The 13,900-nt window shown below is 35.9% G+C and overlaps 1 protein-coding gene across 2 annotated transcripts in view; it reads right to left on the bottom strand.

Moving 5' to 3' along the window:
• Window positions 1-12,459, bottom strand: part of LOC128031071 (M1-specific T cell receptor alpha chain) — a 62,065-nt gene extending 49,606 nt beyond the window's left edge. The window contains exons 1-5 of one of the 2 annotated variants that reach the window (XR_008188039.1): window positions 11,767-12,459; window positions 10,891-11,181; window positions 10,692-10,757; window positions 7,124-10,559; window positions 6,839-6,912 (exon numbers count right to left, since the gene is read on the bottom strand). Coding sequence is in view for 1 of the 2 variants with exons in the window: in XM_052619290.1 (XP_052475250.1) it covers window positions 1,289-1,380; window positions 4,021-4,091 (163 nt within the window). In the remaining variant the exon portion in view is untranslated. Of the gene's footprint in view, window positions 1-1,288; window positions 1,381-4,020; window positions 4,810-6,838; window positions 6,913-7,123; window positions 10,560-10,691; window positions 10,758-10,890; window positions 11,182-11,766 lie in introns of those variants that run through there. The other variant, XM_052619290.1, reaches the window with a different exon arrangement.
• Between the last annotated feature and the right edge of the window lie 1,441 nt (window positions 12,460-13,900).

The following is a 13,900-nucleotide window of genomic DNA, read 5'->3' as shown; positions in this document are numbered from 1 at the left end:
AAATGTGCCATGTTGTATGTAGCATTTAGACTGTTTTAATTCTACCTCTGAAAATAGCCAGGCAATGCCATTAGGAATTCTGTGCTTGTAGGACAAATGTATTAACATAATCACAAACATTAAATGTTTAATTATGCAATATGTAAATATGCTTTGAATAACTGTGACAAAAAATAAGTAGATTTAAAATGCACACAATATATATGTTGTAGTATATACTTAAAAGTCTATGATAAACATTTTTAGTGATTTTAAGATTAGAGAGAGCAGAAACTTACTTCCACAATTAGTTTCATGTTATACGCAAAAATAAGCTTTTCATTCCCTCTAGTCACACAAAGTTATACACCATAACAGAAACTTCCTGTAACTGCCTCAAACCCATCATACAGAAATACTCAATACAGTAAACTGAATACTAAACACTTTAAGCTAATGCAGCTACTGTATGCAGTTGCATCTTTTAATGTCAGTGGACCTTCAATCAGTTTCATGTGTAATCTTCTGAATTTAGAGACTTATTTTCTACTTACTTGATTCCACAATGAATCTGGTATCATGGCCACATACGACCTGGTTCACCCCATTGCACTCTCACAGTGCTCCGCTTAACAAAAGCATTATGATCACCAATGTATCCAATTTTAAGGAGTGATACTGTATTAGATCTAATTTTATATTCTCAAAAATATTTTCTAGGCAATTCCCACTGCTTGTTGTCATTTAAAATATTTTACTAATTAAAAAATAATAATAATGAAACATTTATTATGTGCTATGTTAGTCATTTTGTAAGTCAAACATTGTATTTGCAACTAATATACTATCAAATGCAAGCAGAAAGATGTTTGTACTTTTCCATACTTTCAAAATAAAAATAAAATTGTTTGTGAAGCTGTATTATAATTGGAGTAGTAGATGAATGTCACTTTCTCGCTTTACAGAAAACTTAAATGCAATAAAGAATGATAAATCTCACCTGATTCCACTATACAGTAAGTTTCGCACCAGAGCTGAAGATTAAGATTATTGATTGCCTGGTCATTCACACAACACTAAACACCATCTCAAATTTCCTTTAAGGCAAACAACTTCAACTGTTCTACTTTTGTCAAAACGAAGCATTTAAGTTATATGCTTTGAATTATCACAAGTGATGATGATACGAAAGTCATCATCACTAATTTCACTACCCTTAAAAAAAAATAAATAAAAAATTTACAAGTAGTTTCAAGCCATTATTTCATGTTATAAAGCAACAATGAAAGCTATTTAAAATAATACTCACTGGGCTGCACAATTAACTTTGCTCCAGATCCCATTAAGAACTTAGAGCCAGAACCAGACGTCCACAGTGCTGCACTCTCCGACATAAAACCTCTGCACACAAGATACAGATACAGATAGTTTAAAATCTTCATTTACCAAATATTCAAGATCAATGATCATATCTTAAAATGCTCAATAGTCTTCTATTTTTGTATATGACTGTATCTGAATGTTGGCATGTACATATCTTTTATTAAATCCATGAAATTTGATGCAGATTGAACATGGTATGTTTGAGTTAGTGTAAAACATGAAGGTGGCACTATAAATTATAACTGAATATTGGCATTTAAATGTTTTCAGGCCAGGACTCTTACCAAATATGTAACGTTAGGGGCAGATCGGACATTGCATGTTTAAGTTTGTGTGAAACAAGTCATTTCCTTTTGCCAGCAGGTGGCGCTATAATTATAACTGAATATTGGCCTTTAGATGTGTTCAGGCCACGTTATAGAACATGTGCAGTAGATTGGGCATTGAAAGTCTTGACATTTGCCAAGTATATGGTAACCCATAATTGGAATTGGTGCTCTGCATTTAACCCAACCAAGTGTGCACACACACAGCAGTGAGAAGTGAACACACACCCGGAGCAGTGGGCAGATATGTATGCAGCAACTAGAGCAACTGGGGGTTCAGTGCCTTGCTCAAGGGGCACTTCAGCCATGAGTATTGAGGGTGGAAGAGATCGCTGTTCATTCACACCCCCCCACCTACAAGTCCTGCAAGCACCGAGACTCGGACCAGTGACCTTTGGCTAGCTAGTCCAACTCGCTAACCATTAGGCCACTGCAGCTGAATGCATGAGATACAACAGGTTCCTGTTTCATGGCATTACTAGCATGCTTTAGCACCTAGTAACTGTTGCTAGCATGTCTGAGCATGTTTCTAACATGTTTAGCACCCAATGGCATGTTATACTGTGTTGCAAATAGTGCATCACAGTGTTAAACATGCCACTTCCTATTGAAAGTAGGTGGCGCTATGACTATAACTGAATCTTGGCATGTCGATGTGTTCAGGCCAGGGCCTGTATTCACAAAACATCTAAAGCCTAAAAGTAGCTCTTAAAATAATGGGTGTGTCAATCCTAAATTTAGGACTTCCAAATTTTTGCTCTAAGAGTATTTTGCAAAGCGTTTAAGCACTAAAAGTAGCTCCTAAATCTGTGAAGCGTTAGGAGTAATGAAGAGGACACCTAAGACCAAGCCACAAACTATTCCTAAAATGGCTGTTCTCAGCAGTCTGCCTCTGAAAATAAACATTTTAGAAACATTTGATGATAATGAATTTTAAAAAGATATCGCCTTTGGATTTCGAGGTTACCCCAACTCCTAATTCTTCTTGGATTATTTCCTTGTTTTCATTAACCAGTTGCGCATTAAGTAACCGCTTGCCAGGATTTTTTTTTTTTTTTTATGTTTGCATATATTACTATCAGCCATGATTATTCTACTCTGTTAATTAAAAAGCTGTTTATATACATATCCGCTAGTTGTTTTTGAGAAGTATACATGTAAGAGGCTGACAGTAAGCTGAACATACACTTATCCTGCATTTTAAAATCTTTATTTGTAAAGCCCTAAATGTTTTTACTACGCCCTCTACGAATCATCGAGTTTTCATGCGCATTAAAATGATTTCGATTAGTACTGCAGATTTGCTCTCCATGCATCCAACATCTACTTCCACTGTCATTCACTGCCTACGAGACCCCCAATTGAGGCTTGTACTTCTGATTTGACATGTAAACTGGCCAAACAGCAAGAAAAATTCACAGCAACTGCTTCAGGTGTCTTATCGCTGTAATACTGATTTTGTTATTCTTGAAATTAGGCTATTTGTTACTGAACACTGTCACTGTAGATATTTAATCAAACACCCTGTAGATATTTTATCATATAATAATATGCTGTCGTGTCTTCCTGGGACATGCAAATCTGCACCAGGGCAACAATTTAATGAACAAAAAATAAATATATATCTTAGTTAGCACATCCAATATATTTTGACACACACATGTGTGCATGGATGTCTGTGGGCTAAGCCCCAGATATTTAGTCACACCAGACCTGCCCCTGGTCTCACACCATCAGTACTTGGGCACTGATAATATCATGCATCAATGATCATGATGCCAAAACCTCTCTAATACATTTAAACGTGAAATTGTGGTGTAACAATTTTGATATTCATTCAATTCTGAAACAGTTTAAATCCTTACCTTAGCGTCCCTACTCCCAATTTATATCGGATGCTGGAATATGTTTGCACGACTAGGGGAAGTCGTGGCCTAATGGTTAGAGAGTCAGTCCGACAATTGGGAGTCCCCCAATTGAAGGGTTGTGGGTTCTAGTCTCGGGCCGGACGGAATTGTGGGTGGGGGAGTGCATGAACAGCTCTCTCTCCACCTTCAATACCACGACTTAGGTGCCCTTGAGCAAGGCATCGAACCCCCAACTGCTCCCCGGGCGCCGCAGCATAAATGGCTGCCCACTGCTCCGGGTGTGTGCTCACAGTGTTTGTGTGTGTGTTCACTGCTCTGTGTGTGTGCGCATTTCGGATGGGTTAAATGCAGAGCACAAATTCTGAGTATGGGTCACCATACTTGGCTGAATGTCACTTCACTTTCTTTCACTTTTTTCACTTACTCTGTAAGAAACAGTGTATTAAATGTATCAGTGGGTTTACCTGCATGTCAATCTTTGCAGATTCATCAATCCAAACCAGAGAATTAAAATGACACCTGCCCAGCAGAACATTTTACTTTAGGTGAAGACAATCATTCAAATGAGCATTAAATGGTAACTCACCTCTTCATATAGACATCGGTGTTCTACTGGCCTAGTTGTAATGTAAAACATGGCCTTATTTATTCTTAATTTCTTTTAACCTAGACACAATGTCTGAAATAATAGGCTAATATTTACAAATGCTTAACACGGTTTTGTTTTGTCAACGCAAAGTAAAACTAAATGACATAGTAAAAATGTATATTGTATTTTAAGCTCTAAATTAACATTTGTGCTTGACCAAAACACTTAATATTGAGTGCCGCTTTGTATTCAATGGAGCTAAAATAAACCTTTAGGATAGTTTAGGACACTGACATAGAACATAGAAGACACGATTTATTCTGTGATCTAAAGTGTCTTCTAACAGCGGGGTAAAGCCAGACTGATACGGGACATGAGCCACAACGACTCGAGCCATGTTTCCCTTGAGCCAACAGCTTTTGCAAATCTTGCCCTAAACGGGGAGACTGCAGACCTGGAGCATGCAGGTCTAGGGCCCAGACAGATTTACGGCACTGTTGTTCAAATGGACAATGTAATGATCATGATCTGCTGTAGCCTAATTATATTCACTTGAAGTGTTCATATATACAGGAGACAGAGTGATATATTATGTTGTTGTGAATTTATATATAAATTTACATTCAGATATTAGCCATATTTAGCCCATCAGACATACAGTGTAATCTTATGGACAATCGACAATCGAATATTTATTTATGCTTTAGTATTCAATATTGGTTGCCATACAGCAACTGAACAAAGCATTTTATGAAGACAAACACAATTCTCCCCTTTCTAAAATTCTAAGGGTCATTTAGCCTTCTGAGAAGAAAAAGACAACTTTTTGTGTACAAAAATATTATTTATCAACCCCATTTATTAAAAATGTGAACTAGGATGTCTCCCGTTAATGACTCTCTTTTAATTGTTGTTCAGTCCTCCTGTTAAAATTCTCCCACTCACTGATAAAAAATAAAATAAAAGATGGATAGTTGTAGAAAGAAATGGTTGTTTGTCCTCCAGGGTGGACTACTGTAATCTCTGTATCTTGGTGTGGCTAAGTCCTCTCTATCTCTACTTCAGTTGGTACAAAAATGTTGCCACCAGGTTTTCTTACTGGAGCTAGAAAGAGGGAACACATCTTGTCTGTTCTGGCTTCCATTTATAGGCTGCCAGTTGAATACAGTGTTAAATTGAAGGTTTTATTGTATGTGTATATAAGGGTCTAAATGTCCAGGCTCCACAATACATCTTATTGTTCACCAGAAATGTTCTAGACCTTTAAGGTCCTCAAACAGTTTTTTGCTGACTGTCCCATTGGCACGTTTAAAGTTAAAGGGGTCATATGATGTGATTTAAAGTTTTCCTTTTCTCTTTCGAGTGTTACAAGCTCTTGATGCATAAAGGAGATCTGTAAAGTTGCAAAGACTAAAGTCTCTTTATAAAAGTTCTAGGATTCATCCACGCCCCCCTAAAACGCTTCTTTTAAACATGCCCCCCACATGTCTATGTCACAATGTGGGAAGATTTGCATAACACCACCCAAATGTTTATTAATGTGTGCGAGACATGAATTTAAATTGTTTTTTTGTTTAGAGAGATATATGATGTCACACTGCGCAGTGCAAATCCATGAATGAATGTTACAAAGTGAGGTAAACTTCAACAGATTTCCCCTGCTCAGAGAGTAGTGAGCAATGAACACTATAGGGACCATGTCAATGGGAGCACAGTCCATGCACGGAGCACACTTCTAACAAGCTGATTATCTGAATCAGGTGCGTTAACAAAGAGAAATGTGCAAAATAAACAGAGCTGGGAGACGCAAGGACTGGAATTGAGAACCTCTGGTGTAGAGTAGTGCTTGTTGTTTGTTGTTGTTTCTCCAATCTCAAATGAATACATGGTTTTATGTTTAAGCAGCGCGATGCAATGCAACATGTAAAAACACAGCATGAGACATTATAATCCATTATGTCCCCACTGGATGCAACATATGGCTCGTTTGTAATGGATTTTAATGTTTCTGTCTTGCCGCAACGGTGTTCTGACCGGGACAGGCATCACAGTATGTTAAGGGTCATAACATTTCTGTCACACGCTTGAGGTATTCTGCCAATCACAAAGCATTGGTTAGCTGGCCAATCAGAGCACACCTCGGCCTTCAGAACGATGAGCCTTGTAAAAAATTACGCATTTCAGAAAAATGCAAGCATAGAGGAGAAACAATAATGTGCAGTTTATGGAAAATAATGTTTTTAACCTTAAACTGCATAAACAAATTTCATTACACCAAATACACAAATACATAATGTTCTTTTTAGCAACATCATATGACCCCTTTAAGAGGATATTGTGCTTTCTCTGTGGCAGCTCCACTACTGTGGAACAATCTGCTGGTACACATCAGGCTTTCATCACATGATGAGTGTTTTAAATCTTCGCAGAAAACATACCTTTTCTCTCTGGCTTTTGGATCAATGTAATTTTATTCATCAGGATGTCCACTTGCTAGTTTATCTTTTTTATTGTATTGTATTGTATTTTGTGTGTGTGTGTATTTGATCATTTTACGCTTTTAGATTGTACAGCACATTGGTCAGCAGCTGCTGTTTTAAATGTGCTCTAGAAATAAAAATGCCTTGCCTTATTTGTGAATAATGGCAGGCTGTCATGTCTGACATGTTTCCTTTATAGGATCCTTACAGTACCTTTTGTAAGTTGTTCTCCTCAGCCTCCAGGATGGACAGATTTTTCACAAAAGCCAGGGCACAGATAAAGGACTCTACCAGAGAAAGAATTGAGATTGATCACACACCCCAACTAGCCAAGTATTATTTAGCTTTTAACAACAAAACACAAAGTGCCTCTTCTATGATAACCACAAAAAAACATTATTATTAGAGCATAGGTCTCACATTATGGTTAAACTAATTGACATTAAAAACAATGTGAATCTGACATCATGCAGAGCACAGCTAACACATGACACATACCTCTGGAAAAAATGACATCCATGATGAATTTGATCAGGTCACTGTGGGTGTGCTGTCCAGAACTGAAGTCAGGTGAGAGTGGATCGGATCTGTCTGCTCCTGATCTTCAGTGGAAAAAGTGTAAAGCCACTTTGAATTCTTTTGGCTGCTGCCTTACCTTTCGAAAAGAAGGAAAACATTTTTATTTGATGAAACCACCCCAAATACGACAACTCTTTACTGACAATAAACAGGCAGAATCATAATTAGATCATTACAATGTTTTAGTTTCATTTAAATTGTTTAAATGTAGTTTATCAAGAATCTCTTAGCTTCTGTACCTACAGTATAAGGATGAATAAACAATGGTTATGGCCAAGGAGTGTAAAAAAGTGTTATGACAATCCATTTCACATTTGTATTATCTTTGCCTTATGATATTGGGGTAAAATCACCCTCTATAAAACCAGCATAAAATAACAAAAAACACAAGGTTAAATAATTACTATATTCTTATGAGCTATACCATGTAAAGCCTTACACATAACGAAAAATGATTAGTTTGAGCTTGTGTTCATGCATCCTTCATGAAAGCAAAGACAATAGAATACCCTTAAAGGGACTTTGAAGAAAAAATTATCCTATAAAAATAGATAAATAATTAAATGAAAAAACATAACACCAATAAAGAATACATTTTATTTTACTTCTGAGTTATGGTAGATAACAAATAGTATGATTTATGCATTCTGGAGAGTAGGCTAGAGGATTGTGGCAATAACATGCATGTTGGCAGGGTATATGTCTTTTTCCTGTGAGAGTAAAGGGAAAAAACTATTACCAGACTACCACTTACCATTCAAATATGACATGATGAAACTCTCTAAAGAGGTCTCAATTAACTACAGCTGATATAAAATAATATGAAAAAGATTTATATGTGCTCAAACCTCTTCACAGACGAGTTTCATGCAGGCATTTCCAATCTGCAAGAGAAACAATCAAAATATCTTGCACACACACAAAAGTCTAAGCTCTTTAAACAAAGAAAACAACGTTACATGCAAATGTTACTACTTACATCTACCTCACTGTCAATAAATATATTTATAAACCTATTAACATAATAATTTTAATTGACATAGACGCTTAGCTAATCATGAAACCATAAATGTTGCAACGTTTCTTGACTGCTGAACAATAATAACTTCTCAACATACCTCTAATTTATATAACCTCTAGTGTCTCTTCTTGACTTTGTCTGTTCTGAATAGCTCATACTGTAGCCTACAGGCGCCCCCTGCTGGATGCTTGAGGAATAACAGGGGCTTAAAACTGTCTGGGCCCTAGATCTGCCTGCTCCTACCCCAATTCTATCTTGCATGTTCACACACAGTCAAAAAACATGGAATAAGCGGAATCACACTGGATGCGTAGGCTCATTCGGCCACTAGAGGTCACTCAAGTCCGCCTGTTAGGTTAAAACAAACGCTAAAGCTACAAGAGGGCAGTTACACTTAATTTCATAATCTTAGATGAGTAGCAAGCTCAGCTCACCATTTTATTGAAAGAGAGTGAAAACATCTCACTAAATATTCATTAATAAATAAATAATAAATTAAGTGATTTATAAATGCATCTAAAGAAAAATGTGCTCTCAATACACTTAGTAACTTATTTTTCATAAATGTCATTATCAAAACAGTGGTTTGACAAACTATTTTGTAGAATAAAACTTTTATATAAAAGTTAAATAATAAAATGACCACCAAAACGGTAGCTGTAAGACTTTCTCTCTCTAAGACTTTCTGAGGTGAAAAAAACGCAGCGACAAAACACAGTAATTCTTGGAACCCAAAGCGAGCAGTTGATCTGTATCTGATGCTGTGGTTAGACTCTGCCTCCAGTGCAAATATGCTGTTAAAACTGTGGTTTAGACATACTCACATGAAACTTCTCTTTTATCAAGACATTTTATTATTTTGCATATTTGTGAAAAATAATAGTACATGCAAAGATCAGAGTCTCAATAGTTAAGTCAAATAGTTAGCAGTTACACAATTAGACAATGTAACAGTCTTAAACAATGCACTACTGTATTGTTAACAAAAAAAAAAAAAAAAAAAAAAAAATCTTTAAAAAGTATTACAAAATTAACCTGCACTTATCTGCAAATAAAGCTGAAAATACACACACTATAGCAGAGCAATACGAACATTATACCAAAGAATTCAAAAATGTTTCTAAAAGTTAACAATAAAGTTTTATCGATATTCTTTAAAATTTGAAATACATTGTCAACAATTTATATTTTTCATTCCATGTAACATTATTAGTTAAAATAAACACTGCCGTTCAAAAGTTTGGGAACAGTAAGACTTGTTTTTTTCATCATTGCTGCATTTATTTAAACAAAATTAGCCCCCAAAAAATGTTATTACAATGTAAAATAATGTTTTCTATTTTCATTTCTAATTTATTTCTGTTATGCATAGCTGAATTTCCATCGCCCATTACTCCAGTATAAAGTGTCTCATGATCCTTAAGAAATTATTCTAATGTGCTGATTTATTATTAGAATTATCAATGTTAGCAACAGTTGTGTTGCCAAACACTTTTTGGGGAAACTGCTATACTTTTTTCAGGATTCTTTGATGAATAAAAAATTTAATAGAACAGCATTTATTTCAAAATATAAATCTCTTCTAATAATATAAATCTTTGCTATCATTTCCTAACAATTTAATAAATCATTGTTGAATAAAAGTTTAAATTTTTTTCAGAAAAGAACAAACAAAAATTTACTTTTCCCAAAATTGAGTGTAGTGTATATTGTTATAAAAGATTTATATTTTAAATAAATGCTCTTCTTTTTAAACGTTTTATTCATCAAAGAATCCTGTAAAAAAGTATCACAGGTTCCAAAAAAAAATGTTAAGCAGCATATCAGTTTCCAGCACTGATAATAAATCAGCAAATTATTAGAATGATTTCTGAAGGATCGTGTGACACTGAAGACTGAAGATATGATGCTGAAACTTCAGCTTTGCTTCACAGCAATAAATTATTTTAATGTATATTAAAATAGAGAAAAAATGTTATTTTACATCATAATAATATTTCACAATATTATTTATTTTTTGATCAAATAAATGCAGCCTTGATGAGCATGAGAAACTCCTGTAAAAAAACATAAAAAATCGTTCTGATCCCAAAGTTTTGACTGGTAGTGTATAAACAGTGACCTTGTGGCTGACTATAATCACTTTTGTCTGTTTGGCATGAATATTTGATCAAGATACAGTTGCAATTTTTGATTATTCAGATGATTTGTCTGAATTGAACCTTTAAAATATGAACGCCTTGACAGTCATCAATGCATTAACTGCAACACATTTAGCAAGCAGAATTCTCAGACCTGACACAAGAAGATTCATGGAGTTCATTTTTGGAACACCTGAAAAAAAAAAAAATAATAATCATCCTTTGATATTACATTTATTTAAATCTTGTAAATCATAACATAATGTAGATCAATTCACAAATGCAAGATATACATGAAGAATATCTTATGTATTTTATTACTAACCAGTGTCTATGAACTCTGAGGCACCAAGACTAGTTGGACAAAACTGAGTCGGTATTGGGGGTATTTCTGCAGAATAAATATAAAGAAGAACAAAACAAATATATATATATATATATCATACATACAATACTTTAAAAAAAAATCAAGTTTAAGAAAAATTGTAAAAGAAACTATAATCATCCATTTAAGAAGTACAAACCTGTTGTTTCAGGAACGTCAACACTTTTGTCTACTGTTCGTCCATCCATTTCACATTTTTGCACTTCATCATATTTCATCGATTCATCATCTTTACTGAATCCAGCATAATAATAGGTTGAATGAAACAAGGGTGCTTCGCTGGTGTTAAGTTTCACCGGGCTTTTACCTTCCACAGTCAAAATCATAGTCTTATCCGCAGGAAAGAACCCGGCGGCCAGGCAAATATCCGGTCCATTGCCCCCCAAAGGGGACAAAATGGACAGTAATGGAGGAGTTGCCAATTGATTTTCTGAACAAAGAAAAATATGCGGTTTTCATCAGAATTTCAATCATTTGGTAAGACCATACTTTCTACACGTGGCATTTGCAAAACTATGCTCATGATGTCAGTGAAAAAGTTTTGCAATCATCTATTCATGCACAAAATAAATCCATAGCCTTAAGAACAAATAACTCCACTAGAAATGTTTGAGTAACATCCCAAGTCCTCAAACATAATGTGATCAGAAGCAGAACGCAACATATCGGCACAACCAACTAACCAACTGTTTCAAGCTATATTGTGGGGTTTTTCACTATTTTCTACAGCACATATGTTGGTGTAAACGCTTGGAACAGTTAAAAAAATATACTTACTTGGTACGACCTTGAGGGTTATCGGCTTTCCGAATGTTAAGGTGTCAGTAGCTGAAAATGCACCGCTACCGTAACCCTTACAAAAACGCTCCTGACCCTACACTAGCTTTTGGACTGACGAACTGACCTAACTGAGCCCTGGTAACTACAACTAACTGACCAACGTTCACGTTTTCACAAAATCATGGTATGGTTTGGAAAACTGCATTATAATAACATTGAAAGTGGATTTACTTACTTGGTTTGACCGTGAGACGGATGGGATTCCCAAAGGTTAGTGGCTCGGCACACTTCAGTCAGCCCTCTGACAATATCCTTTGGTAATGGAAAGTATCCTAACATCTTAAGAAATACACTATAGACTCATCTGGACTTATGATGTGAAATATCCAGTCAAAGAAATCCAGTTTGATATTCTTTCGAAGGCAATTCCATATGTCGGTCCATCCTCATGATATATCCATGTCTGCGCCATTCACATACAAACAAGTGGCTGGAAGAAAAGCCTTCAAGTCAAAAGCAACAAAACTGAGAGAACAGGTCTGTGATAGTTCAGTCTTTCAGTCAGATATTGGTTTAAATTTATCAATACAGTTTATACACAGAAATAACAGTGATATGAGATTTTGTACAGCACCTAATGAAGAATGTATCACTGTGGTACTCCCAACACGGTGAAAAACCTCAGTACAAAAACTATGGCTTCTGTTGAGGGGCTGTCTCATATGGAAGAGAGAGAAATGCTGTCATCTCTACAATCTTCTCAACAGACATATTTGAATTAATCTGCTGTTAATGTAAAAAATCCATATCCATGAGATGAAAAAAAAGCTGCAGTGGAAGTGTTCACATCTATGATGACAGTACAGCCTCGGAAGAATTACTCAGTTGCAGCAAATCAATCTCTGTGAGGTTTTTGTATGAGGCAAAACCAGAAATGAATCACTGTGGTACCCCAGTCCACAATGACACAACTCGAAACAAAAACCATCCTCCTTGGTGTGATAGAATCACTTCAGAATAACTAAGCACAAATACATGGAGAAATTGGCACCTAAAAGACCACCTCAAAGAAAACTGTTTAGAAACAGAGCATTCATTTAAATAATTGGAATTACCTTACAGTAGGGCTTTTGTGACAATGTATCCAGCTTAAGAAAAAAGTAAGTGAGAACTTTACTATTGAACATATACTTGACATATTATAATTACTACGTAATATTAATTATTAACGTAATAGTGACACAGGCACTATAATCTGTTGTTAGATTAATTTTAAGTATTTATTTTTTGAGTTGACTAATATATCAGTATATAAATACAGTACACATGTTACACAAGATTAGAGGTGCACGATATATATCGGCCGATAATTAATGCGCATCTCCTCAGTAACTCCAGTTCTCTAATCAGCAGTAAATTCAGTCAGGTGCGTGATTTCACATAGCTGTTACTACACGGAAGCTGCAGTTAACTGACAAGCTGCGCAAATCCACATTCATTTTCAGCTTGGATTTGCGCAGCTTGTCAGTTACATTTCAAGTTCTTGAATTTAGTACCTTAAATTCATTATATATGAACAAAAAATGAATGGATTTACCTTTACTATTGAGAAAATAAAGTTTGTGATCAAAAATGTAGTAGAAAATAATAAAATACAATATAATATATTAGTACTTACTTAGACTTAGTTCCTCCCATGCTATGTAGCATATTTGGTAGCGATCATTGGGTCCTTTCGCGAGAGCTTCAGCATCGTCCCATGCTGTGTTAAGCGTCTTCAGATCTTGTATGAACATTCTTCGCCAGGTCATCTTTTGTCATCAAGGGGGACCCATTGCATTGCCATCTTGTTGATCCAGTTGTGTTCCGTATGAAGGATGTTGCCGGCCAGTTGGAGTCTTCTACGGGCCAAGGTGTTATGAAGTTGGCATGTGCCACTCCTTCAATGTACCTCTTCATTGGTGATGTGATCATAAAATTGTATGTATCTTCAGAATTCGGTGCAGGCACCTCTGCTGGAAGACGTTTAGCTTGTTGTTGATGCTTCTTGATGCCTACCAGGTCTAACTGGCGTAGACGGCTGTCGGGACCACGATTGAGGTGAATAGATGAAGCTTGATCTTCAGCGACATGGACGGCGAGGAGGCAACTTCTCTACTTCCTCCAATTGCGGTGGCCCGACTGTGACTCACCATGTCTTGACTGTGTTGATAACATGCATGATCTTGGACTTCTTGGAGCTGATCCTGAGGCCAACTTTGCCTACTTCTCCTTCCAGTGTGGCCGTGGCATAATGCAGCTTTGGTTTATCTTCTTCAATGAGGGCAATGAAGTTGGTGAAATCCAGGTCGCTGAGACCTAACGTGTGC

This window comes from Carassius gibelio, chromosome A2 (assembly GCF_023724105.1).
Source record: "Carassius gibelio isolate Cgi1373 ecotype wild population from Czech Republic chromosome A2, carGib1.2-hapl.c, whole genome shotgun sequence".
Classification (NCBI taxonomy): domain Eukaryota; kingdom Metazoa; phylum Chordata; class Actinopteri; order Cypriniformes; family Cyprinidae; genus Carassius; species Carassius gibelio.
Note: the sequence above shows the minus strand (reverse complement) of the source record. Positions and strands in the feature narration are given on the sequence as shown.